We start from the raw sequence: 22,135 nt of genomic DNA, 5'->3' as shown, positions 1-22,135 counted from the left end.
TAGTTTATGATCAGATCTCACCAATGAGGGATATACTTCCGGTGTGGAGCATTTTGTCCCCATGTTTGTGACAATGAGATCTAGTATATTTTCTCCTCTCGTGGGAACAGTGACTAGCTGTTCCATGGCATTTGAATTTATGAACTCCAGGAACCGTTGGGCTAGAAAGTTAGGGCTTGAGTAATGTTCCCAGTCTATATTCGGGTAGTTGAAGTCACCCAATATGATGGTGTTTGGAGATACATTTATACCCTCCAGTGTCTTCAGGAAGGCTGTGTGGGATTCCTGAGTTTGAGAGGGTGGCCTGTAGCATGCTACAATTTGTAGAGCAGTTTTGCCTATGGTTAGTTGCACCTGGATGGTTTCCGAAGCTTCGTGCGTTGCCACCAACCTGGAGGTATGAGTATCCTTTATGAATATGGATACACCTCCTCCTTTTGTGGTGTGGTCCGGGTTTTGGGGCCGGAACGCATGATATGAGGTAAAACCTAATAGTGCCGGGGTGCTCTCAGGAGCCTTGAACCAGGTTTCAGTTACAGCACAGACATCGATGTGTGTATTTGGCCTTAAGGGCTGTGACTGCTTTGCACACTGCTTTTGTGGTTTATGTGTTGCTTGTGGGGTGTCTTGAGGTAGCAGTTGTTTGGGTGTCTGCTTTGGAGGCCTCTGCTGTTTAGGTAAATTTTTACTCAGAGCCTCCGAGTATGTCTTTGTGTGTTTATGTGTTTGATTCAGTGGAGTGGTAGCATTATGTGAGGCTGGTTTTGTGGTGTGTGTAGTTGCCTTCTCCTCCTGTCTGGTCTTGCCAGTCCTGAGTTGAGAGAGCTCAGCCTCCAGTTTGGCTAAATAGCTGCATCTCTCGCAAGTATTTGTGTTATGTGGGAGGAGGAGAGGGTTGTCTGTGTACATGAGGCAGTTATAACATTGCCTCAAGATTCCCAGATTCACCAGTTGGACCGAGAGGAGATTGACAACTGACCTTTGGACATGCTAGAATAATATTGGGAAATCCTTAATTGAAAACAAGGGCCAGTGGGGAGTGAGGGTGTAGTGCTTTTAATTTTTAGTGCTGACTTATATAATTGCTTTAGTGAGCAAGTGCCAGGTAACTTGAGTGCAATGTGTTACAAGTAACTAAATGCAAAAACGACAAACAGTAACTTTCTTTCAAGTGAAACAAGGAAATAAGTACAGTAAGCAATGCAGATATCACTAGTGATCCACAGAAGCGCTGAGAAGTTGCGTATTAGGTGGAATTAGCTTCCAGGGAAATAACAAGCAAACAAACAACAAGCATATAAACAAAGCTAGATTCAGTAGGCCTGGATCTAGTCTATGCTAGAGCAAACAAGGTGAACCAATTTCAGTAAGATACAGTTCAAATATTCAGGCACTATAAACCTTTAACCAGAAAATTCCCAGCTCAGAAGGGCAGAGTCCAGCCTCTCCTCCCACAAGAGTGCAGACCACGAACCTTCTTAATGTAAAATAACTGGCCTGAAGCCCAAGTGCCTAAACCAGAACTAATACACTTGGACACTGGGCTCTCAATCAGCAGTTCCCAACTTAGAAGGATGAAAGCTACCTGTCCTGCCACCACAGTGCTTGCCACAAACCTGCCTAATGTAAAACAACTGGTCTGAAGCCCAAGTGCTTAATCCAAAAGACTTGAATGATAGCTACACTTTAATCAAGTTACAACCAAGCAGTAATAAATACCATTGAATACTTTAGAGAATGTCTGGATTAGTGCTCAAGTTACACAAACAAAGCTAGATCCAGCAGGCCCGAATCCAGTCTATGCCACAGCAAACAAGGCGCACCAACTTCAGTAAGAAACAGTTCAGATATGCATGCACTATAAGCCTTTAACCAGAAATTCCCAGCTCAGAAGGGCAGAGTCCAGCCTCTCCTCCCACAAGAGTGCAGACTACGAACCCTCTTAATGTAAAATAACTGGCTTGAAAGCCCAAGTGCTTAAACCAGAATTAATACACTTTTAGAATAACAGACACTGAGCCCTCAATCAGCAGTTCTCAACCTAGAAGGATGTAAGCTACCTGTTCTGCCACAACAGTGCAGACCACAAACCCTCTCAGTGCAAAACAACTAACTGGTCCGAAGCCCAAGTGTTTAAACCAAAAGGCTTAGAATGAGTTACACCAAGCAGTAATAAATACAATTGAGTATTTTAAGATGATGCAAAAGTAAAAGAAGTAGGTAAAACACAAGTACAGTAAAAGCAGATGAAATTTTTTTTTTTTTTTTTTTTCTGAACAAGTGCTGAGATCAAAGAAACAGATTTGAGTGCTGAAACTAGAAAACTGGCTAGTTATAAGAAAAAAACAAGCTAGAAGGCTTCCCTCAAACACAGAAGGGCTTGGAGGCTCAGAAGCCTACAAATAGTCTGTACCACTTAACAAGAAAGGCAGGAAATAAGCTTAATTTTTTTTTCTATTTCCTAGATGCTCTCTTTGTACACAGTAGGAGTGCCTGAAATCAGAATATGATCTCACTGCACTCAGTTGAGTGAGCAAATGAGATGGGCCCAGAGGCAGGCTGAGGGGCGGGCAGTTTCAATGCCACTAAGATTAACACCAAAACAAAAACAGGGCGGGTGGGTGGGAGGACATACAGACTCCACACAGTAGGCACCCCAGCCTGTTTCAACTTCCTCCCCTTCTTCTATAACTAAACCTTCTGATATTATAAAATATTCTATTTCATTTCTATACATACATCTTTTGTAATTCCATAAATGTTTGTCCCAAAGTTTTAACTTAGCACATCTTATAACTTCTAACATTTTTCTTATGTCATTTCCTTTCTTTTTACTTTTGCCTCTTAAATCACAATTAAAGTCTGCTATTATTATAATATTCATATTTATCACTACATAGTCTAAAATTTAATGAAATAAGCTTTCCCTTGCTTTACAGTTAGTATAAGCACGTAATGTTATAGTTCTATATACTTGTTATTTCCATCTTCCCATTTTTGCTAAAGTTGCAGCTAATATCTTTACTCCATTTCTACAGAATACAGCTATTCCAGAGCATCTCTGATTTCTCAAATTCTAGACTGTCCTTCCTCCCCATAGCTTCTCTGTTTGTAATCTTTTTTTATTGGCTACAAATATTTTTTTAATACCTTTATTGAATTATTAGTTGTGACATAAACAAATTTACATTTATATAAAATCCAACTGTATTAACAAGTTGAAGTTTACAAACATTATACTTTACATGTATCACTCTCTCTCTCTGTATATATATATATATATATATATATATATATATATATATATATATATCCCTATGTGTCATATAACCTAAGCAGCATTACATAAATTATTCAATTCCTGCCCTTTTTTTAAACAAGAAACATATTTATTAAATCATCACTTACAACACAGGCAATCATACATTTATATAAATGAAAACAAACCACACTGACACAGTCCTAGTTGCAAGCATTTTACATCAAAAACCATACTGACACACTCCCAGTTGCAAGCATTATACATCACTTGTAATCTACCCATTCATTGCATATCTCATTTAAGTCCTTCCTTCTTTTAAACCTCATTCCTCCCCTGTATGTATTGTTCCCACAATTCCCATTTTTTCCTATGTAGTTTGCTCCTACCCTTTCCTAAAGATCTCAATTCCAGTTGTTTTATCTATGTTACTATATTCACTACTTCTAGTATGTTGGTTTAGATTTTGATTTCCATTTTCTAGTAATTGCTTTTTTACCAGCTGCCATAATTAGATGCAGCAAGGCCTTACCATGAAGAGGCAATTGCGATTCTGTATCATAGCTCAGAAAAATCATCTCCCTTGTCACACCAATCTGCCCACCCAGCATCTCTGAAAGTGCATCCTGCAGGGAATCCTTAAAGTCTGCCAACTCACAGCACTCCCAGAAAACATGTATCCAATTATCCTTTTCTTTCATGTCACATGTCACACTTCCAGCCTTTGCTGTCTACCTGAGAAAAAAATCTCTGGAATGTACTTAGGGTGTAAAAATATCTATGTAAACATTTCCAGCACAAATCCTAAAACTTTTAGATTTTGTTGCATATTTGGAAGACATACATATATCTGAAAAATTAATGATAAGGTGCTGCTTACTGTGATGGATCCGAAGTCTTCTTAAGACACTCAGTCTTGCTGGCTGGGTTTTGCCGAAATCAAAGTTTAGTTATAATTGCATTCACAGTCTGTTGCCCACAGAAACTTGCAGAGTGTACACTGATGCAGCACCTAAAACTCTGTCACTTTAAAAACAGTAACCAATAAAATACGTTTTATAACAAATCACATGAATCACTGTTGCAGCTTTAGTTACTGTTCTACTTTACTTCTCAAACAGCATGGATGATGTGAGAGATACAATACAAAAAAAATATCTCTAACAATGTTATCTGCTATAGTCCCTTTATACTGTTATAGTCACAGAGTTCAAATCCTGTTTTTCTCTTGGTATTCTATTTTGGACTTTGTATGAGAACATCTGTTTGCTGGTGTTTGCAGAAAAACATGTTTTCATCCTGTACTGGTATTGTTTTTTAAGGAAACACCTTGTAGTAAAGCACATACAAATGCTGACTTGATCATTCAAACTTCCTTGCTTAACAGTGTCATATGATAGAAACATGTCCTGTTGTCCATTCTTTATGGAAGCTGCATGCATCCTGTTTTTCATATTTTTGCTTTTACTGACAATGTCATATCTTTGCTTTTACTGACCATAGATCCTGTTTTTAAGTCTGTACATTTTTGCTGATTCTGTAGGAGACATGTCCATTAAGCAAATTCCTTATTTTTCAAACCACAGTCATTTAGTATGGATGCTAATCATATATTGCTAAACTCTATTTCTACATTTAAGCAAGCTTTATCTTATACCTTATTTATGTTACATATTTGTAGCAGAATTACTTTCAACCTTAATATTTTGTTGAGCATACTCTAACAATTCCCTCTTTTGTTTTATTTTAAACCAGGGATACAAATTCAGCAGTATTTGATGATACTTTTTTTATTATGACAATTAACAACAGTAACTTGACTAGCTCTTGTTAAGCAGACTTTAATATATGTAAATAATATGCAACCAAGCACTACAATAACAATAAAAGAAATTAAAAATACAATGATATTTCCTGTCCATCCTGTAAATAGACTACTAAACCATTTACTCCAATAATCATTCCAGTTTTTTTAGTATCTTGATACACTTGTGCAATCACTTTTAAATGTGCTTTTACAGATTATGTTTTGGCTGGAATAAATGTACAACATTGTTTTCCTATTAAAGCATATGTACCCCCTTGGTATGCTAGTATGTAATCTAATGACATTTGATTTTGTAAAACCATAGTGGATCTCCTTACAATAGGGATGTGCCCCCCCGCCCCCCCCACTCTGGTATCTTTCCTGACCACTTTTAAAAAGGGTCGAGATGGATGGCCACTGATTGATATCTGGGTGGAGGGGTCACTATGGAAGAATGTCGTGTTAGACACAGGAGCAGCAGTATCTGTAACAAACAGTTACCTGTGAATCCTATAAAAAAGGTTTGCATTTCAGCATTTAATGGCACAGGATGCTATGCAGTGAGTAGCCAAAATGTGGACATAAAGTTTAGCCAAGAGGGACAGACATGGAAGGGTGCAGCATCCATCATGCTTAAATACCATTATTGGTATGGACATTGTAGGGCCTTTGGGCATAGTAATTGATCTACCTAATGAGATCCTGTGGATAGCAGACAAGCAAATAGGAGAGGGAGAGCAACATACAGGTTGTTATGCAATCTCTATACCTGAAAAACCTACAGGATATATGATTACAGACAATGAGGATGTGTGGAAGTATTTACAACAGCAATTCCCAAATCTGTGGTCCAAGGGTCCCAGTGACTGTGGGAAACTAGAAAGCCCAGTAGGGGTAGGAAGTGATCAAGACTATATACCACCTTTTCTTGAAGAAGTAATGGCACTGTGACTTTCCTGGACTGCAGGCTCAATCTGGAGTCAGACATCTGAAAAACTTTACTACTACAAGCTGCATAAACTGAAGTACCTCTGTTTAGGATTTACACATATGTACAAATGTTAGTTACTGCAATTTGACTGAAGTGACCCTCTGCAGGGCTTACCACTCCCTCTGTGTTTGAATGCAGGCTAGCTTGCCATTGAAAAATTAATGATAAGGTGCTGCTTACTGTGATGGATCTGAAGTCTTCTTAAGACACTCAGTCTTGCTGGCTGGGTTTTGCCAAAATCAAAGTTTAGTTATAATTGCATTCACAGTCTGTTGCCCACACAACTTGCAGAGTGTACACCGATGCAGCACCTAAACCTCTTTCACTTTAAAAACAGTAACCGATAAAAGACTTTTTATAACAAATCACGCAAACCGCTGTGGTAGCTTTAGTTTACTTTACTTCTTGAACAGCATGGATGATGTGAGAGATGCAATACAAAAAGAATATCTCTTAATGTTATCTGCTAATAGTCTCTTTATACTGTTCTAGTCATGCAGTTCAAATCCTGTTTTTCTCTTGGTATTCTATTTTGGTCTTTGTATGAGAACATCTGTTTGCTGGTGTTTGCAGAAAAACATGTTTTCACCTGTACCAGTATTGTTTTTTAAGGAAACACCTTGTAGTAAAACACACACAAATGCTGACTTGATCATTCAAACTTCCTTGCTTAACAGTGTCATATGATAGAGACATGTCCTGTTGTCCATTCTTTATGGAAGCTGCATGCATCCTGTTTTTCATATCTTTGCTTTTACTGACAATGTCATATCTTTGCTTTTACTGACCATACATCCTGTTTTTAAGTCTGTACATTTTTGTTGATTCTGTAGGAGACATGTCCATTAAGCAAATTCCTTATTTTTTAAGCCACAGTCATTTAGTATGGATGCTAATCATATATTGCTAAACTCTATTTCTACATTTAAGCAAGCTTTATCGTATACCTTATTTATGTTACATATTTGTAGCAGAATTTATGGGAAAGAGTAGTGGAAGCTAGGTTAAGAAGGGACCTGATGATTAGTGATCAGCAGTATGGTTTCATGCCAGGAAAGAGCACTACAGATGCAATGTTTGCTCTGAGAGTGTTGATGGAGAAGTACAGAGAATGTCAGAAGGAGTTGCATTGTGTTTTTGTAGACGTAGAGAAAGCATATGACAGGGTGCCTAGAGAGGAGTTGTGGTATTGTATGAGGAAGTCAGGAGTGTCAGAGAAGTATGTAAGAGTGGTACAGGATATGTATGAGGGTAGTGTGACAGTGGTGAAGTCTGCTGTGGGAGTGACGGTTAAGGTGGAGGTGGGGTTACATCAAGGATCAGCTCTGAGCCCTTTCTTATTTGCAATGGTGATGGACAGGTTGACAGACGAGATCAGACAGGAGTCCCCGTGGACTATGATGTTTGCAGATGACATTGTGATCTGTAGTGAGAGTAGGTAACAGGTGGAGGAGACCCTGGAGAGATGGAGATATGCTCTAGAGAGAAGAGGAATGAAGGCCAGCAGGACTAAGACAGAATATATGTGTGTGAATGAGAGGGAGGATAGAGGAATGGTGAGGATGCAAGGAGTAGAGGTGGCGAAGGTGGATGAGTTTAAATATTTGGGGTCAATAGTTCAGAGTAACAGTGAATGTGGAAGAGAGGTGGAGAAGAGAGTACAGGCAGGATGGAGTGAGTGGAGAAGAGTGTCAGGAGTGATTTGTGACAGACGAGTACCTGTAAGAGTGAAAGGGAAGGTCTAAAAGAGGGTAGTGAGACCAGCTATGTTATATGGGTTGGAGACAGTGACATTGACAAAAAGGCAGGAGTTTGAGCTGGATGTGGCAGAGTTAAAGATGTTAAGATTTGCACTGGGTGTGACGAGGGTGGACAGGATTAGGAATAAGTATATTAGAGGGTCAGCCCAAGTTGGAAGGTTTGGAGACAAAGCCAGAGAGGCAAGATTACATTGGTTTGGACTTGTGCTGAGGAGGGATGCTGAGTATATTGGGAAAAAGATGCTAAGGATGAAGCTACCAGGTAACAGGAAAAAGAGGAAGGCCTAAGATAAGGTTTATGGATGTGGTGAGAGAGGACATGCAGGTGGTTGGTGTGACAGAGCAAGATGCAGAGGACAGGAAGAAATGGAAACAGGTGATCTGCTGTTGCGACCCCTAACGGGAACAGCCGAAAGAAAATGATTTGTAGCAGAATTACTTTCAATATTAATATTTTGTTGAGCATACTAATATACTCCCATTGTTGCTTTGTGAATTGCTTATCCACTCTCTTTACCAATCCTTTCTAAACTCCTCTGATTGAGTCTTATAGTTATCATGCAATATTTTATATGCTGTACTAATTATTCCTTTTTTAATGGCAGCATCTGGTCTAGATTCTACTAAAAACTCTACCAGTGCTGGTCTTTTGTTTCGGAGCCCATCTATTTCTTTCTCTTTGATTAGACTCTAATATCAATCCTTGATAGGGAAGGCAATCTCTAACCTGCAGTCAAAATAAATTCTTGGCATCTTTGCATTCTATCATCTTTCCCTCTCTAAGTTATTTGTTCCCAATACCTTGGTTAATTTGCCAGTTTTCTCCAATAAATTCCAGACCCCTCTTACCTACTGCCTGTATCCCTAATTGCAGTCATCCCTACCGACAGAATCTCCTTTCTCCATTCCCATGTTGGCTTAGTTCTTAGGATACTTTCTGCTACTTTATAGATATAATATTCTGTGTAACTATTGTTATTCTCCTTAAAAGCCTGCATCCAAAATGCTAGTCTCTCCTTGATTCTTGAGTTTTCCCCCTGTTTCATCGTCATCCCTTTCCACTTTGAATTATAGTTTTCTGCTTGTGCTATGTATAGGAGCATTAACTATGTGGCTCTAAAATATCCCTTCAAAGGGTAATCTCAATCTGCCCTGTTCTAGTAGAAGGATCAGCTTATCCCACTTGACTCTTGGCATCTTCCCTTCCCAGATAAAGTCTGTCAGCTCTTTATTGATTGCTATCCACAACTTCTCCTCTGGTTGATAAAAATATGCTTGACCTCTGTACAAGACTAATGGGACTAAAAACATTTTAACTGCTTCTGTTTTACCATCCATATCCATATAAGAAAGCTTCCATTTTCTCAGTTTTTATATTATCTTTTGTATAGTTTCTTCCCACATATCTTAGTTGCCACACCAGAATTATTTTTAATCCATACTCCTAAATACTTCATTGTATCATGTCCCTATAAATAGGGATATTGCTGAACCAAGTCATATATGGGTACATAATTTAACCGCTATTGCCTTTGTTTTAGCTTCATTAATTTTGCATCCTGAAAATATTTGAAACTGTCTCAATGTGCTCCATAGCACTGTAATGTCTCTTTCTGGGTTTGTTGGGTATAAAATAATACATTCTGCAAACAGAGCTAGCTTTTCTTGACTACCATACAGATTATATCCTTGAATTTCTGAGTCCCTTATTTTCTTTGCCAATGGTTCTAAATTTAATAAAAGTAACAAAGGGGAAAGAGGATACCCCTGCCTGGTTCCTCTGCTCAAGCAGAAATTATCAGAGAGGACCCCAGCCACTTTAATTTTCACCTCTGACCCCCCTCATATATCCTCCTAATCAACCTTGTAATTTTTTGAGGAAATGCAAATGCTTCCATTGCCCTGATCTTAAAATCCCACCTTACTCTATCAAATGCTTTCTCTGCATCAAGACACACCAACAACAGTAGTATTTTCTTACATTCTGCTTCCATTTGTTAAAAACCTTGTATCTTCTAATATAACTAGTTCTACATCACATGTATTACACCACTCCATAGTTCCTATTCTTTTTACTATATTCTTAATACTATTCACATTTACAAAACTTTTCATTTCCCTTTTCCTTAGGTTCATAATTTCATAAGTTCATAGCTGATTACTAGGGTAGCTTTCTTAACAGGCCATTCTAAGCCTAACCATTTTTTCCCCAAAGGTGAGAATCAAACACTGTATCATGTGCCTGTAAGTCAAATACCTTGAGTATTACACCAAGTCCCAAACTTTAGCTGTATATATTCTTTTTTATCCATTACCTTTCATTTTTTTGTACTTATGTCTTTACATTTTCTTTTTTTTTCTGTATTTTACCCTTTCACCAATAGAATGCTTTTTTCCTCTTTGCTGCTTCCTAATTTATGTCTTCTTCATCACTTATTTTAGAACCTTTTCCTCTGTCTTCTTTGTTATTTTTTTCATCTATTTTTTTCTTCTGTTTCTACTACTTCTAAAATTTCTTTTCATTGTACATTTTCTTTTTCCTTCTTTTTCCTTACTTGTATTTTCATTTTTGTAATCCATACGGGTCTATATTAGATGAATGAATGCTTAAAATGTCGAGTACAACAAGCTCAACAGCTTTTAAGCGAACATTCATCTAAGCGAAATCCCAGAATGTCGAAACCAAGAATTTCAAAAAGTTATAGTTGGCCAGCCATCAGGAAGCCAATGGCTGATGGCTAAAATGTACTGTACACCATTAACCCTTCCAAAAAAAAAAAAACAAATCAACAAACAAGATAAAGTGGGGGGCTTCGCCCCCACACCCCCCTACTTAAATATACCAACAACAAGATCGCACCACAGTGGAGGACTGTCTAACATTACACAGGGTGAACGATGAGACCGCACCACAGTGGATGACTGTAAGAATGGCTAGACAAGGTGAACATTCAGACGTCAGCCATTGGCTTCCTGATGACTGGCCAACTATAACTCTTCGAAGCTCCTTGTTTCAACATTCTGAGGTTTCACTTAGATGAACATTCACTTAAAAGCTGTCGAGCATGTCGTACTCGACATTTTAAGCATTCGTTCACCTTATAGGGAACTATCCATCCATCCATAAATGTCCATTTTTTTTACATTTATAGAATTTCAATTCACAATTTTTTTTTTTCATTTTTGTCCCAGTTCCCCTCAAATATAAGATTTTCTATTGTCACAGTTACTTATCAAATGTCCTTCGTTTCCAAAAATAACATGTTTTGGGTTTCCCCCACTATTTTACAACATCCATATTCCCCACATTTATCATGCTTGGTTTATATATAATTTTTTTTCTTTCTATTTTTAATGCAATATTACAATCCCAGCCACTAGTCCACAAACCCCTTTTGTCATAAATTTTGCAGTGTTTAATATTTCTTTACATAAAACTTTCAAATGTCCATTCAAAGTCTCTCTGCCTCTGCTTGAAATTGTGCATGCATCTTCTTTTTTGTTTACCTGTTAAATGCCTTTATCACATAAAGGTTCCATGGGTTACAATCTTTCTTTTTTTTATATTCTCCAAGAAAAATTTCCATTGCAAAAACAGTCCCAAATATAATGTCACAAAATGTCTGTTTGTTAAGAATACATTTTTTTACCTCATGGACTTTTACAACCAAAGGAGCTATTAAATTGTCCCACATTTCATACCTGTCCATTTCTTTGTCCTCTTTACTTTGAATCCTTACCACATACTTCTGTTTTTCATTTTATTCTGCCTTCTTTTCTGCTACTCCTCCTTTGCCTTCTTTTACTTTCTGTATATATGTTTTTGTTTCCATCTCACCACTGTTCTTTAAGATTGTCTCTGCATCCTCCTTTTGTATTTTCTCCGTAGTGTCCCCCAGGAAACATCTGGCTCACTCTGCTCCACCATTTCCTTAAGTAAATTATCTCACAAGTCTCCTGACTAGACGGTTGTAATTATACATCTATCATTTGCTGGCTCATCTCCATCAACAGGATTCTTTGAAACTTATCCTGAGAATCCTGTACACATTCTCCGGTCTCAATATTTGCTTTCTCTTTCATTTTTTCACTAGTCCATTATGTCCCTCTCTCTCTATCTGCCTTCCTGTTTCTCCTCCTGTGCACCTGGGAATGGAAACAGGAAGTGCTTCTTCAAAATGGGTCTCACTCATAACAATGACAAGTAGGAGAAGTTCCCTAATGTCCTGACCAAATTTCCCCTAGTAGTAGTTGAACTCCCCTGAAAAGAGGCTACAAGCCTACTGGGACAAGCCCAGTCAACTCATTTTGTTTTCAATCTTGTATCTTCATATTGTTCTTTGTTTTTCTTATGTAACTCTTTTTTTGAAAGTGTATAACTGCTCTGACTGCTGAATCCCACATCAGTGCTACTGTAAGGACAATTTTTTTTCAGGGACTGTTCAGGAGTTATGTTCATTTTGACTGCAACAACAGGAATGTCAGTTTTCCATGATTGAAATGATAGAGTTATGTGTACATTAAGTATAGTTCATAAAAAGTAGAGGTTTAAGGTAAGTGAAATGTGACATACAACTAATGCATTTTGTCTGTTTACTTATTTAATATTTTCATTATTTCCCCTCTGTTGAATGCCATCTGCTGTGTTTGAGTGCTTGTTCTCATTCTCAGTAGTCAAGAACCCTGGCACTCAACCAGCTTACGTCCCTTCCACAAGGTCAGGGCCTTATTATGTGAGGCGAACATTATATAATCCTAAGCAGCATATGGAAAGGAGATCAGAGTGACCTAGTATGATGCCACTGTTCATTATACTGCTGCAGTAGCCTTAGCTGTATGGGTTATATCCTGCATATGATATAACAGCCGGTACACCTCCAAAGCTTCAGGGTACCTTTCACGTGCCCAAACCACCAGTCAGCTCAAGCTGAGCTGACTAAAAGGACATGTTTTAGCACCAAGTCCTTCAGAGCTTTCCTGACTACAAAGACTATGCTTCTCTGAGGCTTTCAAGAATCAACGGTTGGCTTGTCCTGTTCCTTTAATGGGTCTATTTTAAATTATTGACAGCTCCCATGAACGAGCAGCATTTCATCGAAACAGTGAGGAAAGGGCAAATTTTCCGATCCTTCCTGTATCATGATCTCACTGTGAACAGTTTGGTGAATGGCATGTTCGATGAAAGAGCACTGAAAATGCCATTTGCTGAACAGTCTTTTCAATAATATAATAGGGACCCCCTTTACTGGGCAGATAAATTCCCCTTTGGGAAAAAACTTCCATTTAAAAAAATGTTTGCTTATTAATACTTTCCTCTGAGTTTGTGTTTTAAATGTTAAAATACTGAATTGTACTTTTAAATAAGGGCACTCTTTTTTCCTATCTGTTTAAAAGTTGTTTAAAAAAATTGAGAACCATTTTTCTGTAGAGAAATTGTGTTTATTTTATTTCTGGGACTGATAAAGTGTTCAAAGGGCTTTTCACTGTAGTTTTACGTGAAAAAATGACATTTAAAAGTTTAACCTAGTATGATGTAATTCTGACAGAATTAAGAGGCTTTTCTTTTATGTTGTACCTACAGTTTTGTCTCATCCATCAGTGGGCAGTAACATCAGTGCAGAAGATTGTCCACAAGATGATCTGCCAATACATTCTCCCAAGTTTTTGTGTGGTAGGCAGGACTGCCCATTCTTTTTTATGGTCCATAGCCCTACTTGGGAATCTTATCCCAGATGACTCTGCAGGAACCATGTCTGCTAAATGATCCAACACTATGTGCTATCCATACATCAAATATCAGTTGTGTACTAGCTGCCTTTTTACAGAGAAACAGAAATGCAGATACATACACTCACAAGATGAATATGTACACATACACTCACAAACCAATTCACACACTGCCCTACATAGTAAAATTTATATATATATGTATGTATATATATATATATATATATATATATATATATATATATATATATATATAATTTTAATCTAAAGTCATTTGGTCTAAAGTTCATATGGTCGACAAATATGGTCGACACATGAATATTAAGTAGGTCATTTGGTCGGCAGTCTGTCGACATTATGTTGACAATAGTCAAGGATTTCCCTTGTCAGCACTGTTGTGCACCCTCGGAGTTGTGATGTATAAGTAGGGGGTGCAGGGGGGCACAGCCCCCTGCAAAAACACTAGTGTTATTTGCATGTGTCTGTCGACCTTTTGAACGTTGATGTTATGAATTCAATCTTTTGAACTTTAGACATTATGATTTCGACCAAATGAACGTCGACCAAATGACTTTAGTTCTTTTGATAGTAAACCATAATATATATATATATATATATATATATATATATATATATATATATATATATATATATATATATATATTTTTTTTTAAATTAATCAGTCACATAATATACACCACCTAACCCTAACAATAGTGTATTTGCATATTTGCAGAGAGCAGACCACTGTATTCTTCCTTGTGGTGGGATTTATACCAGCACCCACTAAGTTACGTGTATGACCTCCATGGTTACACAACAATGAAAGAGAAATGAGCTAGGAGGGTGAATACACTCTGTGCACTGACTGCATTGTCTTAGTCTAAGTCCTAAAGTGGTGACAAGCACAGATAGTGAAGTACAATATCAGGGAATTGGGATAAGACACTTAAGTTCCAAGTGCGGCATATTCACTAGGGGCAGATAAATAACTGTAGCTCTAATAGGTGCAGGGAAGTTAGAGCATTTTTTAATGTGCCTACCCATGTCTCCACCCCACATGATGTTTTGACTGTGTAATGCAGACAGTATTCTTTTTTATAGTGCTTATACATGCCCCAATGCTTGCAGCAGTCTACTTTTCAAATCCAACAGGAGATAATCCCAGAGCAATGTGACTCACTGTTTGCTTATTCAGCATCAACCACTCATTTCCCTCTCGCCAGCTGGATCCTCTGACTGTGGTATCACTATATGAGCCTACATCATAAGTGAAATAGTTATAACTAAAACATCTAGACATACACACAAGTGTCAATAACAAGGCAAGCAAAGTAAAATTGTAGGTGTACATGGCATGATTATTTTATTTAGCACCCCTGCCCATCACAACTAGTAATTTCCTTTATCTGTCCAATTCCCCTTGATAGGTTCATTTGTTCTGCCAAATTTCCAAATACTCACCAGCTGAGAATCCCATTCAGTCTGACTACCATCTTATTTCTGAAAAAAATATTTCCTTGAGTCAAGATTGAATATTGATTCTTCAGTTTAGTACTCTTGAACCTTCCTGCCCCTTTTTGAACCTTCCTGCCCCTTTTTGAACTTTTCTGCCCCTTCTGCCCTTTCTTTTCAACTTGATCCAGTCCAGCTCCCTAGTTAGTTTGTTTAATTATTCTGGTAACATTTCTTTATAGTAATTAACTTGATGTCTTTGTATGTGTACACCCTGCATTACTGGGCCCAATACTCCAGTTGTCATTTGACGCCTCTCCTGGTTGTATACACTGTAGTATTCATTTTAATATATGCATCGTATGAAAGCAGTGAAAAGAATTACATGATCTGACATTTCAGGAAAAATATCTTAAAACTCCCTTGATAATGTTACATTTAACTATGATGCAGCCATTGTAAAACATAAGACTCAACAAAATCAACTAAAATTCTACAACACCAAATCTTGAATGTGGCACTACAAATAAACTTTGATCAACAATTTGAATTGTTCTTTAATGGATCTTGTTCCAAAAAATTATTTCATTTTTTGATTCTAGGAAAGGTGATGATTACAGCTGATCTCACTTCCAAATCTAATTTATTAAGATACAAGATTAAAGCTACATTTCTTCTCATGGCAGCAGCTCACACACTTACTTTTTCCTGATAATCGTCTTTGTTTTGGTGAGTACCATTCTCTGATGATAACCGTTTTATTCCAGTGCTCTTCATTATCAGCCCTCTCCTCCTTACATTTGTCTTCTAGCTTCCTTTCCCCTGTTATTCCTCTGCAAACTTTTTCTTTTCTTTTCTTACAGCCCCACAACATGCATTTGGTTTGTGGTTATTCTGTAAAGGTTTTCCGACTGGTTTCTAATTTCAGCTTTCAGTCTGCAACATTGAGAACCAGAAGAAAGCTGAAGCCCACTCACATGGCTACTGCAACTATCTTTCATTGGAGACCTGAATAAAACTGAAATAAAGCTACAGCCTTGAAGGCTGTTCACCTTAATTGCTATTATATTCTTCTTCTTTCGGCTTTTCCCAGTTAGGGGTCACCCACAGCGGATCACCTGTCTACTCATGATTGGCAGTGGAGTTTTACAGTGTCGAGTTGCCAGCCCAGCACCTAGCCTTCCATGGAAGGCACACACATGCACACACTCATGCCTAGGACCAATTTAGAGTACCCAATCCACCTACAGCATGTCTTTGGGATGTGGGAGGAAACCGGAGCACCCAGAGGAAACCCACACGACCACAGGGAGGACATGCAGACACCGCACAGAAGGCACCCCAGCTGAGGATCATAACGGAGAACCTCTGGCTGAGTGGTGGCAATACTAACCGCTGCACGACCGCGGCTGCATATTGATGTGCTCAAAAACAGATTTCCAGAGACAACAAGGCTGCCAACATGCTTTGTGAAATAAAGCCATACGGTTATTTTTAGGAAGGATATAGCAAAATGACTGTGAAAAGTAATGTGTGAGTCACCCTCCTGAAGAAGAAACTGTCTAAATGTACATATTCCTTAAGTGAGTAACTCAAAAGAATACAGTTTGTATATCACATTAAGTGCAGGAGGATGGAAACATTTTCTTTTCTAAGAAAGTGCCCTTATTTAACAGGCTAAATAATGGTTTCATAAAATGCAATACTTGGTTTCCTTCTGTAGCTTTGTATATTGTGAATATAAAAAAGTGGTAATATATAAAGAGTAGCCTGAAGTTTAGCTGCATTTTTTTACTAGAAATAATTTTTAAACAAGAAAGACTTATTTATATTCAGTGCACATAATGGATGGTTCCCATGTCACAAAAATCTATGCATGCTTAAAATTAGAACTGTGGAAACTGAACACACTTGACATTTGAAATGCATTTTTCCTTTGTAGCCCCACAAGTGGTACAGCTAGAAGGAAGTACGTGTGAAGTCAGTTGGGAAGCTTCCCAGCCCATGAAAGGAGACACCATCAACTATATTCTCCAGGTGGTGTTTGGGAAGGAGTCCGAATACAAACAGGTAGGGAGTAATATGAAACAACCTGAATTTACATATGCTACTCCCGTAAATGAAAGCATTGTAGGCTAGCAAGTTTGTTGTTTTATAATGCAAAGTGTGGCAGATGTACAATTTTAGTTAGAATGTGGCAATTTACTACTAAGTTTCAAGAAGTCTCATTTGTGCCTAATCATGCATTAGAAGCATGTACTGCATGGCTAAGCTAAGCTCTATTCCTTATTATAGCTTTGAAATCATTTGTTTTAACTGCAAAATGCTCTGTATCAGATACTCTAATTTTTTTTTTCTTTTTGTGAAATGATCCACACACATTCAGTTTTTTCATATGTGCCATCACTTATAAAAACAGATAGTTCTGATTAGTTAATGTAGTATTGTTTTCTAACTAATTACTGTTTTACACAAGTCATTTGTAAAGCAGCATTGTTGTTGCCTACTTCTTTTTCATTGATGCCTCTTATGTGCCAGATTTATATTGACCAGTTAGTGTTAACAGCCCTATTGTTCTTCACATAACTGTCTAGCTCACAAAAGAGCAGTCACTGACCTGAGTTTTTTCCCTCATTTAGTGGTAAATGTGGTTAGTTTTTGAGCAAGCTTGATATGTGCTATAGCAGTACTTTTTTACCACCTGCTTTTTGCTGCCTCTGTCAGTTGAAGACGTGTCAACACATCCATAATAGTATCTAGAGATTAGGGAAAAGAAGTCTTTGAAATGTACTTGCTCATGTATTTCGGCAGTACAAACAGCAACTAGCAACATAAGCTGTTATGTAACTGCCTCTCGCTTGGTTCCCAGCGCCCTGTGTACTACAGTGTAATTTTTTCTTCTCATCAAATTCATATGGTTTCCACGAAAGCTTGTTGACTAGGCCTTGCTCTCATTGCTCCGCCTGTTTACCTTTACCTGAGTAGATCATTCTGTTTGCTTTGCAGTGCACAGCTGTTGCTAGTCCTATGCTTATTTTCCACAGCACGTTTTGAAGGAATGTGATGCTTTTAAATAGTGACTTTTGCTGAGTAAGGATGAGATGACTTTATCATTTTGTAAACTGAGGACAACACATACAGGAAACAAAGAGGCAGAAGGGCAAATAGCTTAATTCCATTAAATGCACTTTATCCTTATGTTTATTTATTTATTGCTTTTGATTACCAGAAAAGGCTGCCTGGGCAATAATACCCCTTTTCAGCTGAGTCTTGGAGAGAAAAGCTCCAACTGAAATGAAGAGCACAAATACATACACATAAGATGCAGACAGTGCATAGAGATTGCAGACATCCCTGTTAAGATAAAAGGAGTACAGTACAAGCAATATTTGCATTAAATGTACATGGTTGCATTCACGTTGCAGTACACAGAGTACAGAGTTTAATTCTCACTATTGTACCACTAATAGTTATGGATATCTGTGTGTACTTTTAGATTAATGAAAGCAGAACACTATAATAAACAGTTACATACAAATGCAGGGTGGCATTAGTGGTTTAAAGGATTTTAGATTAATTTGTCTGAGAGGGAGAAGGATGCAGTTCCATTTTTTTGGACGTGCTTTAGTGGAAGGAATGAGTGGTTCGATTTGTTTACTAGTAGTTGGTATCTGTCTGTGGAGCACAGGATTGTATTAGTGGAGCACTGTGTGATAACACCATTTAAATACGCACGATATTCTGGTCTGTCAATGAGATTGTGAAATTGTGAGTGGTCACTAGCTGTCAGAATATTGGGTAGTGTGGTAGTTCTGTCCAGTTCAACTGTTTCAGGGACAGGCAATGGTCTGTTCTAGGAGGTAAATTAGCTGTGAATCTAGTAGCTCTATAGTACTGTTCTAGTTGACCTGTTTGTGTAGATATCAGGTTTGTGAAAATGAGAGCAGTATAAAGGGGTGCTGGAAGAAGGTGGGTTGAGGCGGTGTACTTTCTGGCATTATCAGTTAGATATACTTTGATCTTATGGACAGAACTGAATTTTTGGAGTTTTTTTAGCTGCCTGCTTTATTTAAAAGTTGGATTTTATGTTCTCATTCTGATGCAATCCGTGGTGGTACAGCGGTAGCGTTGTTACCTCACAGCAAGAGATTCTCCTGTTCAATTCTCGGCTGGAGTGCCTTCTGTGTGGAGTCTGCATTTCCTCCCCACGGTCGAGTGGCCTCCGAAAGACATGCATGAATGGGCGTGTCTTCGCTGAAGGTTGGGTGTCGGGCTGGCAACGCGGCACCATAAAAATTGACTGCCAATCATTAGCAGACGGGAGTTCTGCTGTGGTGACCCCTAACCAGGAAAAGCCAAAAAGACAAACATTCTGATTATGCCAAGACACTTGTTTTGAGTAACATGTTCAGTTTTTGTGATTTATAATGGCATTATATTGAGGAGTACTTTTTCTGCAGCCAATTGTTTTGGAGTAAATAACATTATTTTCCTTTTTTTATGGTTTATAAGTAATTGAGAGTCTGTTATCCTAGTTTCTATGATGTTAATGAATCTTGGGTTATTTCTTGTAATATTTCCAGGTTTGGGCAGGTTAGAGCAGATTAAAGTGGACTCATCCACTTACTGGATTGTGGATGCATACTTACTTGCTGTGTGCATGTGTTTATGGATATATTAAAAAGAAGATGATCAAGGTGCACTCTCATGGAACACCAACAGATATAGGGATACTATTGTCATCAGAAAGTCTAGATCTATTATGAACTCTGTTTATCTCAGTCACTAGGATTTAATGTTTACATTTTAGTTGTCGTAAATATATCTTTTTAAAAATGACGTCTCATACTGAGGAAAAAATTCCACTAAGCCCATTAAGCGAACATAACACAGCAAAACTAGGTATGGAATCTAAATGAAAACTCTTAAATTTAAGCATGAATGGAATATACTTTTAGATCTAGGATCGATACTATGTCAGTGGACATGAGACAAAATATTATGAGCCAGACTCTGATCACAACCAGCTTGTTACGTGTTTGAGAAATGCATGCCAAGAAAATCACCTCAAGAGCAAAGATGAAGTGAATCTTCGCATCCATTTCAAGAACACATATCAAGTTAGATATGTTATGAGAAACCCGATCATAAATCTTTGTAGTACATGAAGCTTTAACTGCCCTGATGTGCTACTAGCTACAGAGAAAAAAGTGTAAGGGTGCAAAGTCTTTTACAGCTGTGAAAGTTGTAACGCAGTTAGTGCTGCCACATACACTGTATGCGCAGTTAGTGCTGCCACATACACTGTATGCGCAGTTAGTGCTGTCACATACACTGTATGCGCAGTTAGTGCTGCCACATACACTGTATGCGCAGTTAGTGCTGCCACATGCACTGTATGCGCAGTTAGTGCTGCCACATGCACTGTATGCGCAGTTAGTGCTGCCACATACACTGTATGCGCAGTTAGTGCTGCCACATGCACTGTATGCGCAGTTAGTGCTGCCACATACACTGTGTGCGCAGTTAGTGCTGCCACATACACTGTGTGCGCAGTTAGTGCTGCCACATACACTGTATGCCTGTGATCAGCCAACAGCTTCAAATTACGTCAGGCATTTTACTCTGTCACCCTTTTGTTTTTTTGTTTTATGTGGTAGCACAAAGTATACTACAACTTTTAATAGGTGTGCCCATCACAGAGCAGGACATTCATCTAGGCATTCTCTCAGGAGGGGGGAGTAGCCTTCAAATGTAACCAGCAAACACAGAGAAGGGGGGGGGTTACTAAAGGAGAGGTCATAATTGAAAAGACCACCCCCCCTGGTGGAAGAAGTCAGTGGCACAACCCTTCAAGGATACCCTTGGGTTTCATGCCAGCTCCAGTCTTAGTACAGAGATAATCTGAGGACAATAGGAGAGGCTGGTAGACCCAGCAATGGACTGGGACACTGGGGTTGCCAGAAAGAATGAAGCAGAAAGGGGACAAAAATAAAATGTAAAAAAAAAAAAAATGCGAGGGTGCACCAGCACCCCCCCCCCTACACACACATTATGAGTACAGGAGAGATGATCTTCCGCAAAAATACTGTAATAGTTTTTTATTAAGTTCTGAGATTCACTGTATTTTTTTTTACTTGCTGGACGTGTAGCTTGTAGGGTTGACACATCTGATAATGCATCTGTGAAGCAACTAAGTAAATTATTTAATGTTACAAACATGAAGATGTATAAAAGTGGACGTCTTAAATCCATCTAAAACACCAGAATATGAAATTACTTCACTGTGAAATTTTGAGACGCATGCACGCACTCAAGCATGTGTGTGCATCTTACACTCATACACACACACACACACACACACACACACACACACACACACACACACACACACACACACACACACTACACACACTCACATAAAAATAAAACTGATGAAGGTTTATTTAAACCATCTGAATGTGTCAGAAGCATTATTATACCATGATCCCCCCAAAACGTGCACGCTGATTGGCCAGCGTGCCCGTTGTAAATCGAGTTATACTAATGGAAAAAGGTCCGGTCGCCCGGACTTTTTTCCATTAGTATAACTCTTTTTTTTAAACACTGTCTTGCTATGTTAAATGGGTTTAACATAGCGAGACAGCTTTAAAATAAGCAACGGAGATCTCCGTTGCTTATTTTAAAGCTGTCTCGCTATGTTAAACCCATTTAACATAGCGAGGCAGTGTTTAAAAAAAAAGCAACGGAGAAAGCAAGATCTCCGTTGCTTTTTTTAGTGTCTCACTATGTTAAATGAGTTTAACATAGCGAGACAGTTTTAAAATAAGCAACGGAGATGTCCGTTGCTTATTTTAAAACTGTCTCGCTATGTTAAACTCATTTAACATAGCGAGGCAGTGTTTAAAAAAAAAGCAACGGAGAAAGCAAGATCTCCTTTTGCCCACAGGCGCGCAGTACATCAGAACTGCCGCGGATGCCAGACATCTGCGGAAGGGCAGTAAACAGGCATTATACTATGCCATTATTTAAGAAAAGTAATAGTTTCTTTTCTTAAATAATGTCATGTATAATAGCAATAACCACTTCTGGGTGTGGGTAATGCTAAATTTACCCACGGTTGGCTTTGTTTGGTC

At 38.2% G+C, this 22,135-nt stretch overlaps 1 protein-coding gene across 1 annotated transcript in view; it reads left to right on the top strand.

Annotated features, from left to right (window-relative positions):
- Positions 1-22,135, top strand: part of FNDC3B (fibronectin type III domain containing 3B) — a 2,611,550-nt gene that overhangs the window by 2,437,914 nt on the left and 151,501 nt on the right. The window contains exon 27 of the mRNA XM_044070236.1: positions 16,942-17,069. Within this exon, the coding sequence (XP_043926171.1) occupies positions 16,942-17,069 (128 nt within the window). The remainder of the gene's footprint in view (positions 1-16,941; positions 17,070-22,135) is intronic.

Source organism: Protopterus annectens, chromosome 4.part1, assembly GCF_019279795.1.
Source record: "Protopterus annectens isolate FY-2018-M chromosome 4.part1, PAN1.0, whole genome shotgun sequence".
NCBI lineage: Eukaryota > Metazoa > Chordata > Ceratodontiformes > Protopteridae > Protopterus > Protopterus annectens.
This window is presented reverse-complemented; position numbering and strand designations above follow the sequence as displayed.